This window comes from Stegodyphus dumicola, chromosome 3, assembly GCF_044657685.1.
Source record: "Stegodyphus dumicola isolate Sdum_Otavi_A_Nest chromosome 3, ASM4465768v1".
Lineage (NCBI taxonomy): Eukaryota > Metazoa > Arthropoda > Arachnida > Araneae > Eresidae > Stegodyphus > Stegodyphus dumicola.
In genome coordinates, this window is record NC_140770.1 from 120,350,105 (window position 1) to 120,367,941 (window position 17,837).

The window sequence follows — 17,837 nt, forward strand, 5'->3', positions numbered from 1 at the left end:
TTCCAAAATATACTATTAAACATTATATTAAAAACCTCCATTTCCTCTTTGCTTGTACTCAATTGGTCTAATGTTGCAGCTTTTATTCCGGGAATTTCCATATATTGCCATATTTTTGGTTGGTTCTCGTTTTTTTTTCCAGATCCACAACTCAGGTCGTTGAAAATAATTTTCATTATCGGATTCTTCACTAATCACCAGTTGCTTAGTAGCTTTTTGTGCGAAACGTACAATGTCACTACCACTGTCACTTCTACTGGTAGCAAAGTCATCACTATTCTTAATACTAATTTTTCTTTTTGAAGACATTATAATGGGTGATTTTATAATACTTCTTACAAACGATGTAACTTCGAATGCGAATGAGAAGTAACTGAACTCGCGCCTCTGGAATCTCTCTCATGGGGCAGAGGCCCCATCAAGTTTCTGAAATGTTTTGTTTATGTTTCGCCCGGTAGAGTTACGACGACTCTGAGGTGTCTTTTTCGTGTTTGGGCCGATAACCTTGCGACGTTTCTAAGGCGTCTTATTCATGTTTGGTCCGATAACCTTGCGAAGCCTCTGAAGCGTCATTGTAAGGTAAGGGGATAAATTTACGAGTGGTAGAGAAAAAACTGAATCAGAATGTTGGGGTTTTAATTAGTCCAAAGGGACTTTGTTCCTGAAGGACTATTGTTTTCGTTTTGTGATTTTGCGTTGAATCATTATAAATGTCTGTTTCACGTTTCAAACTGTTGCCACCAAATGTTAGAGTCCTGCATTATATTTTAAGAAATTAAATAATGAAAAATCTGCATAAATGTATGTATATTTCTCGTATTCTGATAAAACAACGGTACATAGAGCCATCAAATTTTGAATGACGTAATCCTCCTACGAATATGGTCATGTGGAAGACCAAATTTGAAATTTTGAATTTGTTTTATTATCGATTTTGTATTTTGTAAAACTTTGACGAATTTTTTAGTAACAAACTCAACGATTTAAAAGTGAGCAATGGCAACACTCTGCAGGGGAAAAAAAAAAAAAAAAACCTTTTTATCTCCAGCTCATGGAACTGTGTATCGGAAATTCTAAAGGTATGCTCATTTTAAAATTATTTTGCAACATTGCTATTGGACTGAATTTTATGGTTTAAGTGCAAAGAATTATAATATTTAATAAATAAAGATAACACACAAAATGTTAAAAAAAAAAAAACGCTCCTTTGGAGATAATTTAAAATCTGAAACCTCTCAGATTTTTTTGTATTATGTTTAAATGTTTTTGGGTTGTTTTTGAATTTACTAGTTAAAAATAATTTGTTTTGTACCACCTATCTTCCTTTTGCATACCACCGGTTGAGAACCCCTGATCAATATTATAATTTATTGTGGGAAATTTGCTGGTCACATTTGGCTTATGCAATATTATGCTTTTAACACTGGAAATTTTTAACTTTTAACCAATGGAAAAACAAGTGCAAAGGAAGGCCATGTTACAGTTTTGCGTTGCTAACTACGAGAAAGCTCAGCCTTTTCATTTTATGTTTACTATTTGAATGTGATGGCAACGACTTAAAAAAAGATGAATGTTCTTTGGTAAGCAAATGAATTTTAAATAGGTGTAAGTAAAATTTTCCATGTGATAAAATGGCAAAGAATTTGAAGTGTCCTTTGGAGTTCTTGAAGAAAAGGTAAGCAAAATGTATTCTTACCAAATAATGTTAGATGTTGAAGGTAAAATTAAGTCAATAAAACAAATTACAAACTTGAAAAAAATAAAAGGTCAAGGCTTTGATAGTGATTTTAATGTAATTAAAATTACCATTCAGAAATATTGGCGAAAAGAAAACTAGTCATTGGAGTGGAAGCACAGGAAGGTTATGGATTCATCTTTAGCTAGTGTGCAAACAGAACAACTTTCAGTGATTCAAACACCATTGCTTTCTTCAGCTGCAATTATCCCTTTCTTTCCCAGTATAATGTTTAACATTTTGTTATTATTCATGTAAAATTTATTTGATAGATAAACTAAAACAATTTTTCATACCATTACATTACAATATCATTGAAATGAGAGCTTTAATTAATGGTCCTACTGCTTCATCAGCTGGAACCTGAATGAATAGATCACATTTACCTTCATTTAGAACTGGTGCACTTTTTGAAATTTTAAGATGCTTTTCTGTATTTTATACGATGAATAGGTAAAAGTGTAAGTGGGTGGGATACCAGAATTTTAACATAGTTTTGTCCAGATATCTGTGTAGCTTTATCCCAATTTTGAAGGAGAACATCCCGGGAATGTGGTCTGAAGGTCTCTCTGTACCACCAATCACTTAAGAGGACATTGGCTGTTTGTGTATTTTGACTGTCCCTTTACCTCATAGACTGTATTCATTTACAAACATCCATGCCTTCTCTGGGATTTGAACCCAAGCCCATCAGTATGGCTGTCATTGTCACTAACCACGGTACCATCTGGGCAGTTTTAGGATGAACATCCAGATATATGGGAGACTGAATGTTTATTTCTATATTACAACAGGCTTTGTGACAATTTTGATAGCTTTTGTTAAATTTGTAGGCAACATTTTTAGAAGGATTTATTGATTATTTCAGCTTTGTCTCTTTCTGTAGTAAAGTGTGGAAGTTGTAGAATAGGTTATGCATGTTTATACTTAACTAATGTTCTAGTTTGTATATTTTTTGATTGCAGAAGTACTACTCACTTTTAATTTGTATGCAAAGTTAAATTTTATTTTTATGTATTTATTATGATCAGATGATTAAAATTTTAATTTGCATCAACATTTTAACTGTTAATTGTATTAAAAAATTATAATTATGTAATTTATTATTTGTAATACAATGTATGACAAAAAAAAAAAAAAAAAAACGAGACTGGTCCAATAAATCATTGTACTTGCAGAATTAGTTCTCCATAACATTATCAACTTCAAAGTAATTTCCTTCAGCATTCACGCACTTCTGCATTCAGTGCTGCCATTGCTGGTAACAGTTCTGGAACGAGGCTTTTTGAATGCCCTTCAGGAGATTCTCCGTTTTTGCCTGAACCTCTTCAGCTGAGGTAAAATGGGTTCAGTAAGATTTAACTTTAGGAAATAATAATAATAAAAAAAGTTGCATGGAGCCAAATCAGGTGAATATGGGGGATGCCCCACCACAGTAATGCTTTTCCTTGTCAGAAATTGCTTGAGAGATAGGGCTTGCATTTTTGCAAGCAGCCATCCATCACTCTACAACTATTTCCTTGTTTTTTCCTAATTTCTTCTTTTTAGTACTTCAACATAGTAGCATTGATTAACACTCTGACCACTGGAAACCCATTCAGTCATAATGAACGTGCCGAGCCTGCCCACGTTCATCATCTTCTACACTGTCCCTTCTCCCTGAAAACCACTTAGGCCATTCAAACACACATGCATGAGACAAAGTTTCATCTTCATAAGCCTTTGTTAACATTTGAAATGTTTCCTCCATGGCTGATTTCTTAAGTTTCACAAGAAACTTGTTGATTCGCTGTTTGTTTTTTTACAATAGACATTTTTCCGATATAATGCAGTTGCACATGTTCACTCAATGATGCAGTACTCCCAAGTGCCATGGTCGGTTAAGTTGAAACTGGCCGCATGGATAGAGGAGGTGTGTGGCATGACGTCACCAAAGCAGTTGTTACTAACTCCGCTCTGTTTTCAAGCTACACACTTAGTCTAATTTTTTTTTTTTTTTTTTTTTACAAGACTGTTGTTTAAAAACATTTGATTTTGCTCCTGTTTCAAAATTTGGCGAAAATGAGACAGCATTATCATTAAATTAAATTTGTAGCACGCATAGCTACTACCTTAAAAAGGTATGTTTCTTAATGTACGATGCAACAGTTGCCCATGCTTTCAGCATCTCTCTTATTTCACTGTTAGCTTCTCATTCCCTGATGAAAGCTTTTCTACAAATATCTAGCTGTGACACAGGACATAGCTCCATAAACTCTTCGGTGGTCAGTTCCTTCTTGTGCTCTTCCATTAACTTATCAATGTCATTACTGTATCCAACGCTAGCTCCATGTTTTCCAGAGACACAATCTCTTTTTATTACAGATTAAACACATTTTAAGCAGAAACTTTTATTACAGATTTTTCAGACACCTCGATGTTGCATTCCACAATGCCTGTTTGGTCAAAGCCTTTATACAAGATGCTGGCAGGATTGTATATGTGATGTCACATTGTCTCCATGTCACTTCTGTGAAACATTTCTCAATAAGAGAATTATTTTTTTGCATTTTGTTTTGCTTGTTATGCTAATCACTCATTAGGGAGATGCTTATTAAGCAAGGTTTGACTGTACTTTAGTCTTAGAGAGTACTCCATTAGCTGTTATGTCCTTTTTTTTTCATTTAATTGATGTATGCATTTATGTAAGTTTTATTTAATAATTTTTCAAATTCATTTTATGTGTACCTCAATTGTTATTTATGTTTTAGGAGTGGAACCTGAGCCTCATCGAGCAAAAGTTCAATGGTTCTCCAGAATATCTGAGTTACCATCATTTGCTCTTAAGTTCATAGATAAAGTTGATACTGTGAATGAAGTTGTGGAAGAAAAACGTATCAATTGGTCATATATTATTGATGCTGACACAATATTTCACAAGTGTTTAGTATGTTTCTTTTTTTTTATTTTTAGAAGTTCATGCTTTTGAATTGAATACATTGATATAAAGTTATGCTGAAAATTTTATGCTAACAAAAAATGAAGGTACTCTCTGATTATCTGCACCTCACTGAGTAGTGCAAAGTAGTAATGAGGCAATGCATTATGTCTCCAAAATGTATTTATGTAGCAAATCATGTATTCACACGCACAGCAGGTGAGCACTGGTTTCCAACTTCAGTGATCATTGATGTTTATTTATTTATTTATTTTTTGCATTGATTGCATTTTTTTTCAAGTTTTTCAAATGATAAAAAAGAAAGCCTTGCATTTCTTCTGAAATATAGTGTTTGCATAAGGACAGGGAATGCAAAAGTTCACATTCCATGAAGTTGTTCTTTATATATGATTGAACTAGAAAGCCCGGCGGTCATACTAAATGACCTCTGTTCTAGATATTATAAATTGTAATTAAAATGATTTGTGCAAAGGTGTCTGCTAATTCAAACTGAATTACCCAGGACGGCCCATTGCTTACTGCTCCACGGGAATCTCCCTTCTACTTGCTTAGTTGCTTAAAGTAGAGGCCAATGAAGGAAACCACTGGTGGTACATTTCTTAAGAGCTCTATAAATAAAGGTGATTTAATTAATAAAATGTTAATTTACATGTCAAAGATCTCTTTGTACACAACATTTCTCGTGTAGATCTTTCCATCATTTTTAAGCTCGCTTTCCAGAGGACCATTCATTATTTTTAATTTTACGTTCGTTCTTTCACGAACTCTTGAACAGGGAACATAAAGTTGACCGTGTCCAAATGCACGCTCAGGTAAAAAAAATGCCAACACGTTTAAACGTTTTGCCCTGAGACTTATTGATGGTCATAGCAAAGGCAAGTTTTACAGGAAATTGTCTACATCTCAATTGAAACGACAACCCTGTGCCGTAGCAACTTCACCCCATTGGCTAGTACAGTTACGCAAGCAACCAATAAACTATTGGCGATAAACAGACACTTAAGCCGCATATATATATGGGGTGAAACATCTCCTCTGAAACGGCTGGCTCCCGGGCTTACTGAAGCACATTGTGGCATGCCATTTTGACCATTTGCGTCTTCCTATACTTTAATTAGCCAAGATATTAATTAAAAACTTATTTTCCCTACATTTTCCTCTTTCTTTCTTGGGTTTTCCCTATTAGAGGGATTTGGTTAAGTGCCAAATTCTTTTTTCTAGAATACCTACAGAACTGCGCTGAGTTGAAATTCGAGACGCTCTTTCACTGTTTCACCTCAGATTCCAAAAAATTCTCTAAGTGCATTGATACCTTTCTCATCTTCGTACGACTTTAATCGGCTGAAATATTAATTAAAAACTGCTAAAACATTAATTTCCGCGCTCCTTTTTCCGAGTCGCAACAATAAACTATCGCCGACAAACACTTAAGTCACTTATATATATATAAAGATATGGGGTGAAGTAATATCATTTCCTCTGAAACAGCTGGCTCCCGGGTTTAGCGAGGCACACCCTTGGATTCCGCAGTTCCGTGGGACACCATTTTGACCATGGGTCTTCATGGGAGACCATGGGTCTTCGCGTCTTAATGGGAGTTTAATTAGCCAAAATATTAATTAAAACTAGTTTTTCCCTACATTTTCCACTTTCTTGGGTTTTCCCTTTTAGAGGGATTTGGCTATGGAACGGCGCCGAGTTGAAATTCGAGATGCGTATCCTCGGATTCCAAAAAATTCTGAATCCATCGATATCATTCTCATCTTCGTACAACTTTAATCGTCTGAGATATTAAGTAAAAACTGCGAAAACGTTAATTTTTGTGCTCATTTTTTCCGAGTGGCAACAATAAACTATTGGCGACACACACGTTAGCCGCTTAAATATATAAAGATTTTGTGAATCAAAATTTTGTAGTGATGCAGAATTTGCAGTTCTCTGAGGTTTTTTTACACTGAAAACCCACCGGCTGGGTATATGGGAAGAATAGATAATGTGCATGATGCCCAATTGTCTGCAGTACTGAGTTTCTGCAAAATTCTTTGATTTGTTTTTTGAAGCTAAAACAGATGATTGTGTACATGGGGAAACTTCACCAAAAAAAAAAGTTTAGTGTTTTAATATGGATATTTCTTGTGTTCTTAATTTTGTTAATGACTTCTTGTTTTTTACATTTTAGCTTTGTGAAAAATCAATTGCCATTTGTGAACAACTTTTCAGAAATAATCAGAATCTTTTAAATAATCTTTTTGTAAATAATCAGGAATTACCAGAATTTATATATAATTTAAACCTAAAGTTTTCTCTTGACATCTTTATTTTAATTTTCATTTCTTTTAAGTGTTTTTAAGAGACCATATTTTTTTCTGGGGAAATAATTAGAATTTAAGTTTAGCTTGAAGGAATTATGAATATCGCTGCAAACCAAAACAAATGTATCGGATTTTGCACTTTTTAATTTACTTTCGTCTTTCTCTGTATCGGATTTTGCACTTTTTAATTTACTTTCGTCTTTCTCTGTAAATGAAAGTATTATAGCACAAATATTTATAAAAGCATTGTTTTTAGTACTGCATTTGGGTACAGAATAATTCTGTGTTGTTTAATATTTTGCCATTTGCATATTTTTAATAATGGAATTACTTCTATTTTTCTGTTAGATATAAAAAATTTAAAAGTATTTTTGTTATAATGTTATGTTTTTGTTTAGACCAGCATTTCCCAGTCAAAAAATTTATTAATTATTCATGTACAGACCAGTTTTCTAATAGCCATATGAAAAGTACTACTGATAGCAGTATAGAAAAAAGGTAATGGGTCTCAACTGGGGGACTCCTCGACTAATAAGACACTGGTATCTAACAGTGAAAGAGCGTATCCTACTTTATGGAGCAGCAATCTGGGGCCTCAATAAGACTCAAAATGTGAAAAACCTGCTCAACTCAATACAAAGATAGCACCTCATACTAGTTTGTAAAGCTTACAAGACGACATCAACAGCAGCTCTACAAATTCTTGCAGGAATCCTTCCGCTTGATCTGTAGGCCCAGAGGGGAAGCAGCAATTACAAGAGTCAGCTGCATTGGTATTGATACAAAATTATGAGATAAGCACTACTTTGCTATCGATTATGAAAAAATGTGGCCCCCAAATCTTGGACACCCAGCAGCCTTCAATCTAGTAAATATGGTTACCACTATGTATGAAGCTCCTGCCACTTTGCAATCTGCACCGACGGGTCCAAGACAAGTGAGGGTACTGGCTGTGCATACTGTGTTCTAAAAGGTCCCAGTACAGTGCACACATGGAATTGTAGACTAGATGCCAGGAATACCGTCTACCAGGCAAAACTATCAGCAATCAAGACCACTATAATGTATGCAAGAAGGAATGGCATTTGCAAGCCAACAATATTAAGTGACTCATTGTCCAGTCTGAGCATTGAAAACAAGAGTAAGTTAGTCCAGGACATTCAGAGAGAACTTCTAACACAATCAGAAGCTGAAAGACCAAAATTAACATAGGTTCCAGCTCATGTAGGCATCCATGGAAATGAAGTAGCTGATCAATTAGCAAAAGAAGCAGCCAATGATACAAATAGGATCGAAACTCCAGAAAGACTTCCCAAATCCTACATGAAAAAGCAGACATTGAAAGACCTGGTAGAAGAATGGCAAAGATGATGATCAACAGGAGAAACAGGCAGACAAGTTTACTCATTCTTTCCCAAAGTAAAGCTACGGCAAAGAAGTACCACAAACTCTCTAAGTCAGTACTTTTCAGGCCATGGACCCTTCCAATCTTACCTCTACAGATTCGATCTTAGAATCACAGATGAGTGTCAGTGCAGAGAAGTTGGTGATTCAGATCACTACCTTTTCCAGTGTCCAAACACAAGCACAATCCACTTAAAGAAGCCGTTAGAAGTCGATAAGCCAAAATGGGCAGAACTCCTAATAAAGAATACAGTTGATCATAGGAAGCTTAGAGACATAATGCAGTTCCAATGTTTTCAAGTAGTGCAAGTATGTAGCATAAAAAGTAGAGATCAGAGCTGGTTACATTTTGTACTCCTGCTTCGTATTGTATTTTATATGGTATTAATGCATCGTATTTAAATTATGTATAGCATGTAATCGTTGTGAAGTATTGTAATATTGTATTTGGAATAATATAATCCTGTGTTAATGCCTTATGTACTGTATTATGCATTGTGTATTGTGTTAGTAAAGTAATGTAAGTCCTCCTTGCTGCACTGTAAGTTTTAGTTGCATATCATGTATTACATGCAGGCAGTATGTATAGTAATGATAAGCTCAGAGTAGTATATTGATCTCTTGGTCGTGTTGCACTCTGCTAAAAGTGTCAAATGTTATAATAGGTGTTAAATATTTTAGGCAGGTAATACCTTTTTACTCATTAGCATTGTGAATATATCCTGTTTGATTCAGTTATATATATTCAAGCATCATGTGTTGTAAAAAGTATTGTAAAATGTATCAAATGTGTCATGTACTGTAAAAAGTCTCCAATGTTCTAAAATTTATGAAGTGTTTCTGAAATATTATCATGTAAAAGTATAAATTTAGTTTGCATGCCATGTCAAGAAGTATCATTATGACCAAAACAGAACAATGTAACTCATAACTCTGTAAAGAAAAATGGCTCTATATGCCCATGTAAAACTTTTTTTTTTTTTTGATTTACTACAAATAAATATCTGGAGGTCTGGCCTTTAATCTGTGTAAGGCAGTTCCACGACTACCAGGCAACGAAGCCCAGTCACTCTGGCCTTCAGTGTACAAAAAAGAGGAAATATCTCAACTGCGTGTTTTATTATTTAGTATAATTTTAAAACCATAAGTACCATGATTACAAAAAGATCACTGTCAGTATAAAAAGTATTATTCCAGAAGTAATTGCAATTAATATGAAAATATTGTTTCAAAATTATCATTATCTAAAAGAAAAAAAAATTAAAATTATTATTATCTAAAAGAAACTAATATGATATTTTGCAATATTTCCCCATGACTGATTTTTTAACTGTGTTAAATTTATGTTTGTCACACATTTGCTGACATTGAACCTAGCATCAGAATCTTTATTATTTAAATTTTATTGTTTCTGTATTGTTATTTTATAAACTGTATTGTAAAAGTTAATATGAAGACTCAATTGTTCCAAGCTTAGGTGATATTTTATGGTATTTATTATATAAAGTGCTGTAAAATAGTCATATAGGAAAAGAATTTTACATCACTTTTCCAGCACTGATTGATACATTTCCAACACTGGCTGACCCTTTTTCAAATTAATTTGGGTTTGAAGTAGTATCACTTTATTTTCAAAACTATATTTGTTCAAGTTAAGTAACTGCTTATTCATTTTATGCAAGGGTAGAAAATGTTTTTAATATACCTAATATTTTATGAAATTATTGTAGTTTTACAGTAATTGTGCTGAAATTCTAATTTTATGTTCCACCTCATGTACTCTAAAATTAATTTATGCTCTATTAATACCTTTTAATTCCTGTCATTTGAATGACATTAAAAAATGCTGATCAGGTATAAAGTTTATATAAAATTAAAATTCTAAATATATTTCCAATGAGTAATATTTGTTACTCATAGTTACATCTGGAACTATTTGTTTATTCAATGATTGTAAAACAACAAAATTGTAGAATTCTTCTGATAAGCCATTTAATTACTTTTTATGCAATTTAAAAATAACTTTTATGCTTACTGTGATATTTTGTACACAAGTAAATTTATCTGTATTGAAAACATTTTTGAGTTTCCTTATGGCAGGTTTATGTGGATTAATTACAGCAATAATTAAATTATTGCTGTAATTAATCCACATAATTATCACTGTCAGATTTATATATTAATTCAATTTCTAATTTGAAAAGATGCATTTCATTCACATAATCATTTATCATTTTATTATTCAATGAGAAAGGCATATAATTATTCAGCAAATTATTCAGAATTTTTAATGCAAATTGTAGTTTCTAATAAATTCAACTTAAAATGAAGAATATCAGAAAAAAAAAAAAAAAAAAAAAAAAAAGAGTTTTAGGAGTACTCTGAATTCCCATATTTCAGAATATATATGTTATTGTTTATTTCACTATTTCTAAAGTAAACTCATTTGTGTTATTGTTATAGCAGTTTAAATGCAATATAATAAATTTATTTACATAAATAATTGAACTTGAGGTACTGGAAAGGGGAAGTCTTTTCTTTTTTTAAAACACTATTTTGAATGTTCCAAATTTTCTCTTTTACTCCTAGCCCTGTTAATGCAGAAGATCCAAAGAATTTATTCAATGAGAAAGGCATATAATTTTCAAACATCAAAATTTCAAATATTTGTAATGATATCTTTATCTATCTTATCTGTAAGTAAGATTTTTTTTTTTTTTATTCATATATAGCAAGCCTAGAAAACACAAGACAAAAGGCTTACCAAACATGAAGGATAAAAAAATTCTATTTACCAATTTATTTATTATCACATTACCAGGGTTCGTACGGTCCTTAAGAGTCCTTCAATTTTTTTATTTTATTTCTGGTCCTTAAAAGTCCTTAATTTTGGCCCAAATCAGTAGGAGGTCTTTAATCATCTGAAATTTCTGTCTGTTTTTACGACTGCCATTTTGAGTGTGAATTAGCACTTTGAAGGAATATTTTTGACGATTCACTGATGTATATGGTTATCTTTTGAATGGGTTCATGACTTATAATTTGTTTCTCTTTTTAACATAAATGACGGGATCTCGAGTTTCTAAGCAAGAAGTGAAACATAAGCATTTCGAAATTCATTTTTTTTTTGTAATAAAGAGCTCTTGAACAATTTTCGCTTTTGGGAATGTGAATTCTTTTATTAAACTGTTCTAAATTTGGGCGACTTGTCAACATTTTGGCGATTTTAAGACCAGTTTCTATAGAAAATTTTTAATACCGAAATCAGAATTTTTTGACGATTTTTTTTAAAAACATCATAATTTTGATAAATTTCATTAAAATGATGGTAATATATTGGAATTATATTTAAAAAATAACATTAAAATAAAACATTTTTATTTTCCGCTATCATATTATAAAGTTTTATTTTGGCAACTTATTATACAATATTTTGAATCTGAAAAATAAACAAGGTATAATGCTATAAAGCACAATTTACGAAACAACTCTTAGCAAAAGCAAAATTAGCTATGTAATTAATTAAAAATATATTCTTTTTAATTTTTTCATAGTAAGCGTTTTCCCCATGTAATTGTCTCAGAATATTCAAAATTCTCGAATATGCATCAGTTTCATCTATAAATTTTACACTTTTTCTCTCCTTTCTTTTTTCCAAAATATTTCTTACTTTTTGCTGTTACAGAATTTTTTGGGATAATTTTTCTTTAGTATTTTTGACATTGCAGCTTGGAAAATTTAGAAGGATTTGAAGGCAAGCTTTATAGACCCACGATTCTAGAAGATTCGAGAAATATGTGACAAAGTGAAAAATGTCTCCATAGTATCAATGCTTAATGGATGTATTTTACAGAATGTCTGCGATAAATTTCTTACTTTTTGGAGAACGTCTGGAGGAACAATGAAGACATGAATAATATTTGAGTGTTTTACTTCCGATACTAGAATCTTTTTCTTAACATGTTTATCTTCCCTTTATTTTCTCTACTTTTCACTAGACACAAACATGGAAAATACGAAAATGCTTCTAATCATATCACTTGGGCAGGCATTATAGAAAGGTTTTTTTTATTAATAAAGAAATTGAAAACTTACAATTTAAAAGATCCATCTAATATGTTTTAATGCATCATACACAGAGCTATGCATCATACACATTTTCCCATTTGATGCAATCTCTGTGGATCCTAAATTCGGGAAGTTTGCGATGAATTTCTTACTTTTTGAGAGCATTTGGAAGAACAATAAAACATAATATTTGAATGTTTTACTTCTGATACTAGAAAGCTTTTCTTAATGTGTTTATCTTCCCTTTATTTTGTCTACTTTTCACTAGACACAAGCATGGAAAATATCAAAAATGCTTCTAATCTTTATCATATGGGAAGGTGTTATATAAAGAAATTTTTTTATTAATCAAGAAATTGAAAACGTACAATTTAAAAGATTCATCTAATATGTCTTAATGCATCTTACACAGGGCTGGCACTAGGCATTTTCCCACCTGATGCAGTCTCTGAGGATCGTAAATTCTTCTGCCTAGTGCCCTTCTAAATTCTGCTTTCGATGCCTGCTCTAAATTTTAAAAGTTTTTCCATTTCTAGATTTTGTTGTTTGGTGTGTCACTAAATTCTAAAAATTCTGCCACATCAGCTCTGTAACCGGCCTTTACCATATATATATTTCATATTTCTTCTGAATTCCATATTACTAAAGAAATTAAATTATTCACCTTTTCTATACATTCTAAATGCATTTAGTAATTTTAGAAAAACAGAAATCCTTAATTAAATCCAAAAATTCTAAAATGAAAAATAAACATGCTGAAGAAAGAAACTGAATGCATAAAAAAATTATTCTTCAAAAATATGTGCAGTTATTATTATGTAAATTACATAATTGTTAATGATTTCAGCCTTGACTATAATTTTCTATTTCTGCTTCCTCATATCATAGAGTTACTGAGCAGATTAAATTAAAATTGTATAATTTTTTACCACTAGTCACCTTTTTACTTTGAATTTGACTGTTCTTGTTTAATTACGTCACCGTGAGATGTAGTTGACTTTCTAGCATCAGAACATGCCTTTATGTTTGTTCTAAGTTCTTTTCAAATAAGAGGCTTATTTAAACCTTTGTTCAATATTGTAGTTTCTTTCAGACATAGTGATAATTTGCTTCACGTCTATCGGGGGTTTTGGACTATTTAACTCTTACCAGATCAAGTAAACCCTCATAGGTACATTGTGGAGAGGTTGATAAATTAGGAGATAAAGCACACAGAAACTAGTGAGAGCATTGGTTTGCATATTGAAACAAATCTCTAATTATTGTTAGAAAAGATGCTTAAAGAGAAGGAAATCGGTATAAACTAGCCAACATGTTTGGGAAGGCTTCAAATTAAAATGATGGATAAATATTTTGTTGAGTGTTGTTGTTACGAAACATAAATGTTTTGTAGCTTTTAATGTATAATTATTCTAATATCGTTTAAGAATCAGTGTCATAAATAACATGTATTTTAAACTGTGAAATTTGATTAGATTTTGATTTTAATAGGCCTTTTTTTTAACAAATATTGTTAAAAAATAAAATTTAATAGTGGCCATGTAAATACATAATGACTAAGGTTACCTATTTACCTAATTTAATTATTTATAACTAACTGCTTAAAAATTATCTCTACATATTAAAGCGAGTTATTGCCTATCATTAATACTCACTGTGGTCACAAGATAAAACACAAAAATGTAGAAATTCAAGTAAAGCTTATTCTTTGCATCTAGTGAGATTTAATACAAAACAACTTATCACCTCTGGTGCTTTAATGGCTTATTGGAACCTGAAAGTATATTAACTGGGTTACAACACTTGGAACTCTACACGAAGCTATGACACTAACTGCATCAGAGCCTGACTAACTTTCAACACTTGCCAACCGTGTCTACATCATGCCTTTCAGGTTTGTTCTAATCAGCAGGTCTCTCTCTAGACAAGCAGCAGCGGTGATAACATTCAGTCTTTTGGTTATGAGTGATGCTGATTATGGTACTTCTCATTTTAACCTATGCCGTTTAACATAAAATCTACCTGTTATTTACTAAGCATCTAGACAAGCAGTTCTCAACCTTTTGACTAACGTGTACCATCTGAATAAAAATTGAAAACCTTTAGTACCACCAAAGTACTACTACCACCACCACTCTTGAACAAAGCTCAGATCGCATAAATTTACGAGTGCTAGAGAAGAAACTCAATCAGGATGTTGCGGTTTTAATTTTTGAAATAAATAGTTAAAAAACTTTGCTTCTTTGTGTACCACCTATTTTTTCTTGCGTACCACCGGTTGAGAACCTGTGCTCTAGACTGATCAAGTACGTGACAAAATGAGACAAAAAAAATCAACATAAAGCTAACTGTTAGTAAAGCGTAAATGTCACTTATTTTCTTTCAAATATGTCCAACCTGTTATAAGTGTAAAATATTTAATGCTACTTGAAAAACTGCATGAAGTTTATTTTATTCTCAAACTTATTAATAATTATGTTAATTAATTTATGTTTGGTAATAATGCATACTACTTATCCATTTTTTTTTAGGATGGTATTAGAAAAGTGAAATTTAGGCATAAATAATATTTTTAATTGAATTTAATCAGTTCTCATATGCTCATAGGTCCTTAATTTTTTTCATTAATGGTCCTTAAAAGTCCTTAAACGTACTTAATTTCTGTGTGCAGAAATGTGTACGAACCCTGATTACTTATAGCAGAAATTGGTGCACAATTAACAAAACTTCATTTCTATTATAAATTTCATTTCTATTATAATGAATATGCTACTGGCAAAGTATGAAATCCGACATTCTATAGAATGCTGAAAACTGGCCGACAGTATATGAAATGATTAAACATTTCACATTGCATAGGCATTTTATAGAATGCCGGCAAAGTATGAAATACATCTATGTTTCTTTTCGAATAACCGAAACCACTTACCAGAAGTTAATAAATGATTTAAAAAGCCAAAGTGAAAGCTAAGAAGGAACCACGGGACTATTGGTTGCTGAATCATTATAATGTGATGTTTGTGGAAAACAAAAGTAAACTCATTTGTCCTGTTAAAGAAGCATCGGTTATTTCACGTACTTCATGAAATTAATTTGGGTGTTAGGCAAGGAGGCCGTGGCAGAATGTTGAAGGAACTTTAAACCAAATACAAAAATGTTATAAGGAATAATATGGAACTGTACATCCAAATTTGTGAGACCTACCAAAAAAAAAAAAAAAAGTATTAAAAAGTGCTTTATTGTGAAGCCTGTGACTTTTCTGAATTTAATTCCAGTTGTCAGGTAGATCTTATCGAATTCCAGTCAGAAAAATAAAACAAATTTATCATAGTGCACCAAGGTCATCTCACTAATTTTTTTACGTATTTAGAATAAAAGATTTTAATGGAAATCTTTCATTATTTTTTCAAAATAGCATTTGTATTTTTCAGGAATGTTCGTCTTTTAAATAACAGCTTATTGTGACTTTTTTTTCATACTTTGCCTAAAGCGCATTATTCTATATAATGCCTAGGTGTTATATACAGTGCCTAAGTAAAGTATGTAATAATTCTCAAATTTCATACTTTGCCTAAAAAAAGTCAGGCATTCTATAGAATGCTGGTAACATATATAATGCATAACTTGAACATCAGTTTCATAATTTTGATTCATTTCAAATTAAAATATTTATTCCAGTATATGTAGATAGTAGCTATTAAGTTCCAACTACTTTACATTATAGTGCCTTCCTAGTACATATGCTCATGTATGATCAGAATTGATATATTTAACAATTGATTATGATTATTTAACAATTATTAGCGAGATTATTTAGGTGGGTAAATAGGGATTTATTTTGAAGTATCACCTTTTGTATTTCCCTTTTTAACTTGTAGCTTAGTATCAAAAGAGATTCCTGGTTAAAAGTTATTTCAAAAATTGCAACAAAGTACACACTCTACTGAATAAACCAATAAAAGTATTGTTACGTTTTTCTTTTCTTCTGACACCAGTTGTTATGTTATTTTCTTCCTTCATGTTCGTATGGGGTTCGTGTGGATTTGGAGTGAATAACGATACACTTTATTTACCTAAACACACTTTATTTACCAATATTAATCACATAGCTCCAAAATCACTTTTACAGTCATTGAACTGTCATAAACACACTGACACGTTCAGCGACACAGCCTTCACACTGTCAGGCAATAATGGTGGAGATAGCTTCACTTGCAAAGCACTCGAGTATAGCTCCCGACTCTGCTTGGTCGTTCTCGGAACTCCACGTACTCTCGAGACTCTCCACGCGATGCATTCGACGATACACAAGAGTATAGCTCTCGACTCAGCACAGTCTAAGACAAAACTTGACGATGCACGAATTCTCGATGCACTCGACGACCAACTCGGCGCTAGACTTTGAGACACTCGCTCAATGACTGACTATCAGCTCGCAAGACAAGGCACACACACACGCCCTCTCGACGAGGCAGACACTCTCGGTACTATCTTGCACTTTACGAGGCACTCTCATTCGCTCTTTCGACGAGGCACACACTAACTGACTACGGACCAGCAGGGTTTATATAGCTTTCGGCTTGTGTTCAAGAACATTCTGGGCTAAAATGGTAAGAATTCGTTTGAGAAGGTTCTCTATCCGTCCATGGCACATCGTCAATTATATCACAAGTGGGTGATTTCTCGCCAAATGTGGCAACCCTGCCTTCCCTAAAACTGCTTTGCGGAGAAGCCATCTTACAGCACATGTACATTTTGTAACAGTATATTCTTGCATTTCTCCAAATGTTGTCTTTTTAACCTGAAATCATTATTTTTTACTTCTAAGATATTTTACACAACATCAGTAGTCTCGTCTCTGACAAATCAAAGAGAAATGGGAAGAAAGACAGTTGAACAAATTGCACATTTGAGATATTGATTGTTATACTTTGCTATTTTTATTATTTGTAGCATTCATATATATATATATATATATATATATATATGTGTGTGTGTATGTAACATAAAAATATGTAAATCAAAATACTACCTATAATTTGCAACAATCCCTTAACTCTTTATTTTAACTTGAATGGCTCCCTTTTCCACCCTTTATATACTGCAAACAGAAAGTCAACCGACTGATGCCAAATTTTTTAATAGCCGATGAGAGGATTGCAAACCAAAACTACTCCTTTTGAAATTATTCGGTTTTGCTTGCTAGTTAGACCTCTGCTCTGTGTGTCTTTAAAATTATAATTTTTAAATATAATGATATTGATTTAGTTCTTAAGAAACAAGCGTTATATTTTTGGAATACAGTATAGTAAGAAAACAATATTATGTATTTAAATTTCAAATAACATTTATTATTTAATAAATTACTTGCTTCATAGTA

General features: G+C 32.2%; 1 protein-coding gene across 3 annotated transcripts in view; it reads left to right on the top strand.

The window, feature by feature from the left end:
- Orc1 (origin recognition complex subunit 1) overlaps window positions 1-17,837 on the top strand; it is a 156,213-nt gene that overhangs the window by 20,661 nt on the left and 117,715 nt on the right. For all 3 annotated transcript variants that reach the window (XR_015040249.1, XM_085813248.1, XM_085813249.1), the window contains one exon: window positions 4,486-4,661. Coding sequence is in view for 2 of the 3 variants with exons in the window: in XM_085813248.1 (XP_085669374.1) it covers window positions 4,486-4,661 (176 nt within the window). In the remaining variant the exon portion in view is untranslated. The remainder of the gene's footprint in view (window positions 1-4,485; window positions 4,662-17,837) is intronic.